Below are 14,013 nucleotides of genomic sequence, written 5' to 3' on the forward strand. Positions count from 1 at the left end.
CGCAATATGGATGTGGTTATATGTCTTTTGTTGAATATAAAAAGGACATATGTCTTTTCCGAAGAGTTTTTCGATTTTATGTTGTTTCGTGAACTCTTAGTTCTTTATTATCATTTGTATTTCAGATATAATTGAAAATAAAATAATATTCATTTTCCTCAATAAAGATGCCTCGTAAAGCAGATCCAGTCAAGAAGCTCTTTCTAAAAACCTTAGGTAAAACAACCAACTCCTACAGTTGCAAATATTGTTGAAAAAGTTATTCAAAGAAAACACATAACTTGCCTGTTCATGTTCATAAGTGCAGCAAAATACCAGAAGAGTTAAGAAATGCTGTTGTGAAAGAAAAAATGGAAAAAACAAACCATTAAAAACATTAAGTAAGACCCCATCAAGAAAAGTTAGAGTTTTCAAAATTGTTTTTATTATTATTTTGTTATTAGTTATTATAATGAAAAAGTTTCTTTATTGTACAGAAATTATGAGATCAAGTAGTGAAATCATAGAAGCAACAACAATTGATATTACAGAGTTGGAAGAATTGTCTTCATCTCCTGTTCAATCAGTTTATTGTCCAAAAAATCAAAGATTTGATGAAATGTTTATTGCGTTGGAACAAAAACAAGTATGTTTGTTTTTATTAGCTAAACTGAAATGATGAAAATACTTTAATAAATGAAAAACTAATTATATGAGAAATTTTTTTTTTGATAATTTTTTTTTTCAAAAAGCATAATTTATTTTTTCTAAATTAAAGAAGTAAAGAAATATGCAACAAAAGCTCGCTTGTTGCATTACAAACAAGCTTATTGCATACTAACTTTTTGGTGACAAAAATTATATTGTTGTGTCAATTTGTTTAAAAATATCAATAAAATAAATCAATATTACTTTTTCATTTTATTTAATACATGATTTTCACTTTAGGTCTAATTGCCTTAATTGCATTAATTTTTTTCTCATAGGACGCTTTCAAATATGATTTTTCTCGAGTTATTTTTGCATCTTGGTACGCTCTAAACATGATTGAATACCCCATTTTGAAGGAACTTTTTTCAAAGTATCTGCCTGCAATGACTTTGCCCAATCAAAAATCTCTTCCTGAATATTTACTTGATAATGAATATTATAGGATAAAAACGTTAGTTTAAAAAAAAAATTCTGATTCAATTTCTCTTGCAATTCAAGCAGGCGTCAAAGACTTGGTTTGCTTGTAATGCTATAATACTTGGAAATGTATTATCTTTCAAACAAGTGTTTAAACAGATGGCTATTGATATTCATCTAGGAAACCAGAAATTCTCTTTGAAACACGAATCAAAAGAAATAATATTAAAAGATATATTTTGGCAAGACCTTGAGCAGACTTGTAAATTTAAAAAAAAAGATTTTGTATTGGATTACAGTTTTAGAAGCAGAGGAAGCAGTATTGAGTATAGTCTTGGCTATGTCAGATATAAAATTAGCTATTGATAACTTTATATTGGAAGCAGGGTTGACAGACTTAGAAAGTATACAAATTTATAATTGTTTTAAGTTAAGAAAAGACATGGCTGTCACAAACGTTCATTTAGCTGCGAACTTGCTTAATCCATAAATAAAAGGTTCAATCCTATCTGGATCAGAATTTTTGGAAACAATGGAGTATACAGAAATGTTAGCAAAAAATTTGTCTATAAATAACAATGTTGATTTTTCAGCTATTGCAAAAGATATTACTCAGTTTGTAAACTCTACTGGACTATGGTCAAATAGCTATGTTGAGCAACTTGCTAGAAATCAGGATTCTATAACATATTGGCAAGCTTTAAAAAAATTTAGTCCACCAGCTGATTAAGCAATTAAAATTTTATTAATGCTATCTTCTTTAGCTGCTACTGAAAGAACTTTTAGTACTCGAGGCTTTATCCACAGGAAATTGCGAAATTCTCTAACTAATGAAAGAGCTAGTAGATTGACCTACATAAAACAAAACTATACCTTGATGGATTTAAACCTTAAAGGCCAATCGCAAGATTTTAAAAGTTCATTTAACAAGCCAAAGCATAAAAAAACAAGTTTGTCGCTAACCCAACCATGCGTTAAAAATGCAAATAAAGTACTTGATTTGACAATATCTCTTGCAGAATTTTCAAATTCCAATGATTTCTCTGAAAATATTGATGATAGTGATTACGAGGACATATAACACAATCAGAAGGAAAAATCAAGATTGTCCGGGAGATCATGTTCTCCTATCCTTAACTCACGCTTATGCTTTTATACAGGAGGGATTGCTAAAAATATCTGATTGTCAGCCAGCGGTTCTGAATTATTAAACGATGGCTTAAACGCACGGGTCATATTTCCGTGTTAGAATGCCTAAATTGTATTGATTTGCTTAATGGATTTAGAGTCTTAGCATTCTAAGGCCTTCCGTTTAAGATTCAATCATTTTTTAAACGTTACAAGATTGGCTATTAAACTAAAAAAAGTGATTGGTAACATTATTATGCACCATTCGGAAAAATTAAACTCGATCAATTTTAGTTTATAAAGTAAATTATATTAGTTTTCTTTATAACTCTTTATTAATTTTTTCAAACTATCATTGGTTCAGAATTAAAATAAATATTAGACCGTGAAATCCTTCAAACACCCTCGCGCTAATGAATGTCCTCCTTTCTTTCACGCAACCAATTTTTTTTTAATTAGTTATTAAGGTATTCTAAGCTGTCGTAATAGTCTTGTCACAAAAAGAATTTGTGCCACAAGGAGAATTGTGTCGCCGCCACGAGGAGAATATCATTTAGTAAGTTAGCTCTCCGTTTCCAAACTAACCGATTACGCTTATGTGCTTCGAGCGGGGATCGAACTCGCAACCTTTGGATTACGAGTTTAATGTTTCAACTACTGCACTTCGGCTGCTATAAGTGCTCAATTCAAAAAACAGCCAGAGTAATAAATATAAGATTTACTATCACCCATAGGCATCAGTAAACTTCATAATCAATTAATGATTTAATAATTTGGTTAAGCTTAAAACTACTCAAAATTAATATAACATTAGCGTTTTATTTGAAGATTATATGCAATTTCAAACATTAAAAAAGGATAAAGTTGATTATTTCGGTCAGCTTAAGTGTAATATCTTTCAATAACAGAATGTTGCTTGATGATCAGTATTTATTGCTTAGTAAGCAATGTTTGAACACTGCTAGCTAAAGATGCGTTGAAGCAGCAGCCGTGGAGCGCAGTGGTAGCGCGCTTGCCTCAGAAGCAAGCTATTCGTTGTTTCAAATTCACCTCTGCACAGTGGGCCAGAATTCACTTTTACTGGACCAAATTCATAACTAATTTAATATAATGGCTTTATTCACTAAAATTAGAATAATTGTTCATAAGATGTCTGCGTTTCTTATAAAGATGTCATTTTTTTATTTCGTTGCTATGGATACCTAATTTTGTATAGCAACAACCTGTTTATGGTAGTTGCTAATTTTTTACAAGTGCTGTATTAACTATATTTGGCATGAGTACCTATATGAGGTTAAGCAATAAAAGCAATACTTTTTTAAGTGAGTTGCTATGGATACCGACATATACTTAACAACAAGATAGAAATTATGGCTTGGTTATTGCGCTATGTAACCAAAAAAGGTATCTACTTTCCTTGGTTATATAGCGCAATAACCAAGCCATAATTTACTTTTACTGGACAAAATTAATAAAATATAACTCATCATACATATGGATAATATCTGTTGTATTTATTTTATTCCCGTGTTTCAATTTATTTAACAGGTTTGCATTTTCATTGATACAGGTAAACAAACTGTTAAACACCATGCCCAGCCTAAATGTCTTTAAATTTAGGAACCTTTGGCAAAATAAAACTGAATATATCTTAAGTTAAATTATGTTCAAAAATACGAAGATTGTTTTCTCTGAGAAAATTATAAATGTATAAGTTTATTAAAACCATCTATAAAACAAAAAAGTTGTCTTAGTAATAAATATTGTGTACTTGACAGGTTAATATTATAACATATAAACTGCATGTGATAGAGCGCACTTTTTTGGTACTTAAGTAACTTTCAGACATGGAACAAACTTCAAATATTTATATTTATAGGGAAGTTTTTACTAAAAATAGTGCTTAAAATATGCCATGATAAGAAATCAATTTATTTGACATATCTTACATGCAAAATAATTTTACAATCACTCATTTGATAGGTAAAACTTTTTAAAAAATTTGATAGATAAAACTTGGTTTTATTTAATTATGCAGTAAATAAAGAGGTTTTAAAATTAATAATAATTGTATGCTTAATAGTAACACAAAAAATATTATTAAATTAAACTTTTAATTTAACAATATTTTTGATTTTGTTATTAACATCTGAAAATGTAAACGGCACGATAATTATACAAAAATATATATATTTTATAAAAGCTGGATGTTTAAGCTATAAAATGATATATAATAATGTCATTTTTGAGAATGTTTTTTTTAAATACTTTTGTCCACCACCTGGCCTATCGTGCTCTGGCAAGTTTTTAAAAATCCGTTAGGAATGAGGCATGAACTTCTTGTTAAACTCCGCGATGCTTTGTGATAAGACCGCAAGGACTTCTTCGGGCGCCTAAAATAAAATGATAAAAAAAAGTAGCAGGTTGTAATAAAACATTATAATAATTTATTATTATTTAGTTGTATACATATTCTCATTAGATAGAGTAGTTACATATTACAACTTCTTTATCTCATGCAAAAATATAAACTACGGCACGCTGCATGTATAACTTGTTATTGCACCTAGCCTACGAGTTGCTGATTCAATAATTGAAAAACATGCAAAAAGCACGTTTTTTTTGCGAAAAATAAGTGTTTTTTGAAAGGAATGAAACGTTAAGTTAAAAAAAATGTTTTTAGCCCACCACTATTAATGATAGACAAACAGTTTATATTTAGAACTACTTCTCCATAAATATATTTTGATTTGCTTTACCAGGTGTAAGTTTTGTATGCCAAAGTAAAGTGAAAAGTACCAGATTAAAATGAAAAAATGACAAACTACAGTGAAAATTAAACGCAAAAAGGTGTAGTAAAAATTATTATTAAAGCTTAAAAACATTTGCATTTCTTAGCATTTCATAATAATAATACAAATTGGTAAAATTGATGTGTTTATACACATGCGTATTATTTTTTACAGTGATAACCTTCAAAAAAAATTTTTTGAAAAAGTTGGTTTGAGCCTCAATTAACTCTAGGCAACCCGCGGCTTTTAATTTTGCCGTAGAAAGTTACAATTTATAAAATAACAAATAATAAAACAAATGGTTGGAGTAAGAAGAAGACATCAGTTTGTCTTATCATCGAGCCCCATTGTGGATTCATTACAGGTCGTTTTTTACAATAAAATATATAAAATCGTGGTTTATGCTTGTGATAAAATATATATAAAATGTGTAAAAACTACGTTTCACAATTGATATAACTGTTTATATATAAATTCGTTTTGTAAAATAAATTTAAAACAAATAAAAGTAAAAGCAAATAAAAGATATAAATTGTGCTAGTTTATATTTTGTTACTAAAAAAGAAAAAGAAAACTCTACTTTTTTCGAGTACCCAACTTTTTTTGTGCAATATCCAATCAAAAGTTATGCCCTTGCAAATTTTTATCTTAGTTTTTAATTTTTTTTGTGAAAATTTAGCCGCGAAATAAATACGACAACGTACGTAAATTTGCCGCGCAATTCAGGATTGCCAACAAGCTGTTTTAACTTTGAAAGGGGGACCTAGTAGAGTATGATTTTAAGCATAAATGGTTAAGTGGTTCTTAATCAATACTTTGAAGTTTTTACAGAATTGGACAGAGATGGACAAAGACCAGAAATTTAATTTTTCTAAGTTTTTTTTTTAAATTTGGTTAAATTTTGAAAACGATCTGGCATTCTTTACTCTCTGTGTTATTTCAAGTATACTTTCTTGAAGGTTTGAAAATTATTAAGTCATAAAAATTGAGTTTGTTTTTAAAAATTAGTATTTTTGAATTATTTCCCATTTTCAAGCATTTCTGACCACTGAATGGGTATATTAAACTTGCACAAGTATAGATAAAGGTTGCACATGTACAGGTAATCCTTTTTTTTTGTGATTAGTGTAGTTTGATTTCTAGATCAATAGCCTATTATTATTAATAATTTAAACTACTTTTATTAATATTAATAATAATTAATATTAATAATTTAAACTATTTTATTTCCGTAGTTAAAAAAATAGAAAAAAAAAATCTCTGTTTTCTTGCTTTTAAACTCCCTTTTATCATCAAATGATATGGTTTTAAATCAAATGGTTTTACATCAAATGGTTTTAAATCAAAAAACACTTTTTAATATAAAAAAAGGTTCAAAAAATGAGACTTGGCCATTAGAATAATCCTCTTTCAAAAAATTGTGAAACTTTAAATCTGTTGACACCTTTTTAAAATGTAGCAATATATCGGTTTTTAAAAACTGTTTTTTTATTGTGAATTTATTTTAAATTTACGGCTGGTCCATTCATTCGTTTTTAGGCGTTTTTATTAGGTTTAAACTTAATAAAAACGTCCAAAGAAAGTTTTAAAAACGTACCGTGCCGACTGGAGATATACTGAATAATATATCCGCTATAGTTATTTACAATATAGCAACTTATTGTATTTATAAACAAGTCTGATTTTGTGCTTCACTTAGTACAACTCCCCTACAATAAAAAAATATATGGTAGTAAAACTTTGAAAACCTAATCAATGAGTTTAAATAACTACGTAAATCTGAAACAAAAATCTAAAAAATAATAGAACAAAAAAATAGTTCACCAAAAATTGAATCGTACGCAGATTTTTATTTTACATACATACTCATACGTAAAATATAATTCATTTTTTGACTAGTAAAATTTATTATTTATACAAAATTTATAAAATACTCCTAAGAAACAAAATATTAATAAAAACAAAAAGTTAAGGATAACCAAAGTGACCTTTTCTCTCAATTTTCAGTTTTTAGAGGTTCTCATCCCTCTTTGCACAACCATTCGCCTTTCATTTTGCTCATGTCAAATAGTTCATTCAATGAATCAAAGTTTTGTTTTTTTCAGCGCTCGTAGTCTTTCAGAAGTTTTGCTAGTTTTGCACGAATGGCTTGATTATATACATGCGGGAAGTTCAACGTTTTGCTCCATAGGTCTTTAAGCTCTACAGCAATTAAACCGATCCTCTCTCTCCGTTCTTTGGAAGTGGATTCAAGAAATTTGAAGCGTCCAACGACGTGGTTTTTCAGGGGCATGTGTCTCCGTTCGCTCAAGGGTGCTTCATAAATTGCCACGCTGCCTCTTGTTGATGGGGGTTGAAACTAGACTAAGTTCTTTGTCCAGGTTTTCTTGTTCTTCTCCGTGTTAGCAGAGCTCTTCTTAAACGATATGTTGTCTTCTACTCAGCAGCTGAAATAGGAAAGGCCTTAACGTCAATATTAATTACGTAACAAATTAAAGAAACTGTTAATAAGTTTTCAATTGAACTGTTATTGTTAATATATTTTATTTCAAAAGAAGCAAATAACGATTATAGAAAATGAAAAAGGCAAACACTAATTAAATATTGTATGCTAAATTTTAATTTGCGAAATAGTTAAATTTAACTTACCAAATAAACAGCTGAAGAAAATTTTAGAACTCTACAGAAGTTTCCTAAACAATTATGTCACAGTAACGTCACTGTCCTGGCTGACGGCGCACAGCGTTATACGATGTTCTGGAAAATTCTATACATTTCTCTGCTACATAAATTATTGCACAAGTCGGTTTCATGACTAATATATATATATATATATATATATATATATATATATATATATATATATATATATATATATATATATATATATATATATATATATATATATATATATATATATATATATATATATATATATATATATATATATATATATATATATATATATATATATATATATATATGTAGCAGAGAAATGTATAGAATTTTTCTATACATTCTATATATTTCTCTGCTAAATTCTATATATTTCTCTGCTATATATATATATATATAAATATATATATATATATATATATATATATATATATATATATATATATATATATATATATATATATATATATATATATATATATATATATATATATATATATATATATATATATATAGGGGAACATGGGGCAAGATGACGAACGTTTTGAAAAGCACTTATATCTTAGTCAATAAGTGTTCCAATAAGTAAAACTTTATCAAGAAGTGATTAAAAATTGTCATGCGCTACTGATGTATCAAAAAAACCTTATAAAAATTGAAAATAGTCTGGAAAAAACTCATTAACCGATGTTACCTCAAATCGTCATCTTGCCCCGTATGCGGGGCAAGATGACAATTTTAAGTAAATAATAAGTTAATTCCATGATACCATTACTGTCTTAAATATCACGGTATCATAAATTCTAGTTTATAAAATAAGTAATATAAATAGTGGTGTAATTTAAAAAAAAAAAAAAAGTTTATATATTTATATAGGGCTATGCAAAAAAACCTGCTAATCAGATAATAGTAAATTCCAAAACAACAAAATAAAGCAAATGTCAAACAAAATATTTTAATGCACAATGTAATAATTGCTAAGCTACACAAGCATACAGTACAAGTAAATTTGCGTTCAAAATATTGCCCACAAGTTAAATGACACCAGTGTTCACAGGATTTACATATATCCCAGTCATCATCAAGCAATCGGTGATTAGGATCACCATAGATAATTTCACAATACCAACATGAAATTTCTTCAGTTTTGTCAACTATTTTTGAAATTTGAATTTTTTTTCGCTCTTTTTTTGGCTTTGTCATTTTTCTTTCTATCGTTGGTTACAGCTCTTTTTTTAAGCTGGCCCTTCTTTTCTCTAACAGCTTTCTTTATTTTTTGATTCATCAATTTTTCTTTTTTCTCGAGTGCAGCTAATTGAACTGCAATAGGATAAGATCTAATGTTCTCAGGCGATACAGTTTTTGGCACATCGTTTAACTCTATTTGGGTTCTATCAACATTTGCATCTGCATTCGACTGAATGCATTTTGGTTCAGTGTTAACAGTTGGCAATGAAAAAGAGTTGTTGCTGTTAAATGATATGGTCAATGCTGATGTAACTGCATTAAGTTTCACCTTTGATGTTGACTGTTGCTGGCGATTTTCAACTACTGGAACAAAATATTACAGAAAAAATTATATAACATATGTCATAAAAATCATCATAAAATTATTTAGGTTAATTTTATGTTATTTCATATTTTATTATTTAGCATAATTGTCCAATATTATAGATAAGCTGAAGTTATTAGCTTATTTAAAATATAAATTGTCAGATAAAGATTTGTAGATAAAAAAAACAAAGACAAACATTTTTTAATTTTTAGTTTTAAGAAACAAATAAAAAACTGAACTGTCTAAATAATATATAATTTACATACTTATTCGTGATTGATTATCTGATGTAATCTGATTTTCTTGGTATTGGGCTATCACTGGTCAATGATGGTGCAAAGTCAGTTAAAGAAAAGATCTGCAGATTGAAGGGCCAGATTCCAGTTTCTTCAAATCCTTTTCTTGCAATGCCAGTTGTTGCTGATCGGTCATATGCATATCTTACAAGTGCAGGAATCTGTGCTTCAGTGATTGGTCTACCTGGGTGATTTACCATCCAGTTATCACAAGCTTGACTGTAGTAAGTTTTGAATGGTGAAAAGAAGGTAACATCCAGAGGTTGCATCATATGGGTGGCATGTGGTGGCAATGTTAGCATTACAATTGAATGTTTTCTGCAGTATTCAATGGCTGAAAAACTTATGTGTGAGTTATGGTTATCCACAATTAACAGAACAGGATCAGCAATAGTTGGTTTTGCGTGATAAGTGAAGTGCTTTTAATAATCTACAAAAATTTCCTGCGTCATCCAACCAGAGTTATGGGCAAAGCCAACTGAATCAAGTAGTGAATTGTCCAAAAAATCATGCCGCATTCTTTTTCGTGGAAAAAAAAAAGCTGGAGGTATGTAAGTTTCAACAGCATTCATGCTACAAACTATGGTTACAGTTTTTCCTCTTTCAGCAGAAACGACTTTGCCCACTCTTTTAATGCCTTTGACTGAAAATACTTTTGGGATTTTTGTTGGTACAGTGGATAACCCACTTTCATCAGCATTGAAGATTCTTGAAGGTAAAAATTTATGCGTTCTCAAGAGATCTCGAAGTAAATCAAAAAACATTGCAACCTGTGGGGTGTTAAAACCTTGAATTCTACCCAAAGACGTCATTTCAGGAGTTCGTAATGAAATATTGTTGTGGCGTTTCAAAAATCCACTTAGCCAGTCAAGACCAGCAATTTTTAATTCCTTGTTAAAATTATGTTGAACATTATTATGTTCTGCAAATTCAAATGCAAATTTTCTGAGCTGTACTTTGGTCATACCAAAAAATCTTTTGCTCAATTCATTTAAATATTCTGCAAGTAAGTTTTCCATTTCCATTGAAAATATAGGACAAAACCTTCCATTGCTGATTGGAAATTGATCAGAAGATTTTTTAAGGTAACACCTTAGTGTTGCTTCTGGAACTCCAAAATTTATAGCAGCTTGGTTCTTGCTGCAAGCATTGGAATTCCAAGCTTCAATAGCTTGAGTCATGTTCTGCATTGTCCAATTTCCATTGGCACCTCTACGTGTAGTTCTGATATAGTTGCGAACCATTTTAATAACTACAAATAACACAATAGTATACAATGGGATTGTCAATATAAACAAATAACAAGCAAATACATGTACCATATTAGAAATATACTTTACACACACACACACACACACACACACACACACACACACACACACACACACACACACACACACACACACATATATATATAGGTATATATATATATATATATATATATATATATATATAGGTATATATATATATATATATATATATATATATATATATATATATATATATATATATATATATATATATATATATATATATATATATATATATGCGGTAGTGGTGTAGTGGTAGAGCGCTCGCTTCATAAGCGAGAGGTTCCGAGTTCGATCCCCACCACGTCCCTAGTAGTACCGCGCTCAACTTGTTTCTCCGCGCAGCGGCCTTGTTCGTCAAGGTTCGTGTTTCGGAGTTATAGAGTTGAGAGAGGGTTATAACCGCAATTAAGTAGCCTCTTCATCTGTAATGGCCTTCTGGGCCTTGGGGAGGTGAAATAAAAAAAAAAAAAAAAATATATATATATATATATATATATATATATATACATACATATGTATATATATATGTATATATATACATATGTATATATACATACATATGTATATATATATATATATATATATATATATATATATATGTATGTATATATATACATACATACATACATACATATATATGTATGTATGTATGTATGTATGTATGTATGTATGTATGTATGTATGCATGTATGTATGTATGTATGTATGTATGTATGTATGTATGTATGTATGTATGTATGTATGTATGTATGTATGTATGTATGTATGTATGTATGTATGTATGCATGTATGTATGTATGTATGTATGTATGTATGTATGTATGTATGTCTGTATGTCTGTGTGTGTGTATGTATGTATGTATGTATGTATGTATGTATGTATGTATGTATGTATGTATGTATGTATGTATGTATGTATGTATGTATGTATGTATGTATGTATGTATGTATGTATGTATGTATGTATGTATGTATGTATGCATGTATGCATGTATGTATGTATGCATGTATGTATGTATGTATGTATGTATGTATGTATGTATGTATGTAAGTATGTATGTATGTATGTTTGTATGTATGTATGTATGTGTATGTATAAAACAGATTAAATATAACCATAAAGTATAGTTATTAACCCTAATCATATTAGCTATGCTAATATAACAAACAGATATACGCATAACTAAAATTGACATATGCATAAATAATAATATTCACAACATAATTAAATTTAATTAACTTTAAAGTAACTTTAATTATTATTCTAAATTATTTTATTATAATTGTGTTTATTTTTATAAGTTAAACACAACTAGGCAACAAGATTTAAGTTAAACAAAACAAGAGGCAGTTCATACAGTTTATAGTAAAACATGTACTTCGGCAAAACGACGAACGAGTCATCTTACCCCGTTCATCTTGCCTCTAGACTACACAATCTTCAAAGGCGATTCAGAAATATACATAAATAAGTCATAGCTTAATACTACTCGTTTGGCTTCCAAATTGAACAAACTAAACGAAAAATTCTCGCTTACCTTTAGCTGGTGATGTAATGATGAAAAAAATCAAATGCAAGTGATTTTTTTTTTTTCCTAATATCGGAAAAACCTTATTTAATACTTATCTTTCATCCCGAAAATAATACTTATAAAGAAAACATAAATAAATCTAGTAGATATAATCTACATCACTCTCAGCTACAGTCAGCTTTCATATTTAGTTGATTTTTGAAGATAATGGTAGGTCGTCAACTTGCCCCGTTCGTCATCTTACCCCATCCTCCCCTATATATATATATATATATATATATATATATATATATATATATATATATATATATATATATATATATATATATATATATATATATATATATACAGAGATGTATTTGAACTTTTAGCGCCCTGGGGCACTTTTTCTTTAAGCGCCCTTTTTTTAAAATAACTGTCAACTTTGATATGGGTGATTATTAAAAAACAAAAACATTTTCTATACAAACATATATTAAGTTATATTAAGCACTATAGAAAATTATAATTTTCTATGCGAGTTTTGTTTTGCAAATGTATTTATTATGTCATTGAAGTTCATATCTATGGTAAGTGCAGATTCTATAGATAGAATTGCTAACCTATTAAGACGATCACCTGTCATTCGTGACCTCAAATAAGATTTAATCCTCTTTAATGCTGAAAATGATCTCTCGGCTGAACAATTGGACGTTGGACAACATAGATATATTCTTAATGCTATATCTACGTAAGGAAACAGCTCTTGAAGTTTTTCAGTTCTGATCATTTTATAAATATCTATTATAGTTTTAGGTCTTACGCTTTCAGTTAAACTCATTAAATAACTTCTAAATTGTACACACTCGTTAGCAAATGAAGATGAAAGATCATTTTTATATATACTTTGAAGTATTTCTGCTTTTTTGTAAACTTCTGATGGCGATAATTTTATTATTTGAAATAAAAAGTTAAATTTTTTATTGGCTTCATCATAGCACAATTTTCTTCTTTCTAGCTCAGAATGAAGTTTATCAATAATAGCATAATATGTGTTAATTCCTAAAGAGTCTCGAATTTCAAAATTTTTTTCCTTCTTTTTTTTCATCTGCAGTTAGTTTTCTTTTTCTATTTCGTATTTTTCGATATGTATTGTGTCCCGACTTATTAATTGCTCTCTCTTCATAGATATCAAACATACTCCTTAAATCTAATACATATCGAATTAAAGATTCGTATAAACTTACAACTGTTTCTAAATCAATCTCAACTGACTGCAATTGTTTTACTAGTTTTGTGAAATCTTTCTAGTATATCGCCCCATAATGTGGCCATTATAGCTGTTTCAAGACTGTCTAGTTTTAAATATAGCCCGTTAGCTTCTGATCTTATAATAGATTTTTCTGTTTTATCATCTTTGATAAAAGACAGTGCATTAATTATTTCAATCCAATTTTTGTTTAAACTAATACTTGCATCAGATCTTGCTGACCACCTGGTATCTGATAGTTCTTTAAGTGATATATTTTTTGTTTTAATCAAATTCTTCCGAAGTATTTCCCATCTATATGTAGAGGCACTAAAAAATTTGTAAATATTTTGAAGCAGAATAAAAAATTCAGAAGCATAAATACA

At 28.5% G+C, this 14,013-nt stretch overlaps 1 protein-coding gene across 1 annotated transcript; it reads right to left on the reverse strand.

Moving 5' to 3' along the window:
• Positions 1-12,901: 12,901 nt before the first annotated feature.
• LOC136086949 (uncharacterized) lies at positions 12,902-13,486 on the reverse strand. The gene has a single exon (XM_065809451.1). It carries the CDS (start codon positions 13,484-13,486, stop codon positions 12,902-12,904), a length of 585 nt encoding a protein of 194 aa, XP_065665523.1.
• Positions 13,487-14,013: the final 527 nt, after the last annotated feature.

The sequence above is a fragment of the Hydra vulgaris genome, chromosome 11 (assembly GCF_038396675.1).
Source record: "Hydra vulgaris chromosome 11, alternate assembly HydraT2T_AEP".
In the NCBI taxonomy this organism is placed as follows: Eukaryota; Metazoa; Cnidaria; class Hydrozoa; order Anthoathecata; family Hydridae; genus Hydra; species Hydra vulgaris.

What these genes read in the sequence shown, in the direction of transcription:
- LOC136086949 (XM_065809451.1), bottom strand. Translation starts at nt 13,486, where the DNA reads ATGAAAAAAAAGAAGGAAAAAAATTTTGAAATTCGAGACTCTTTAGGA.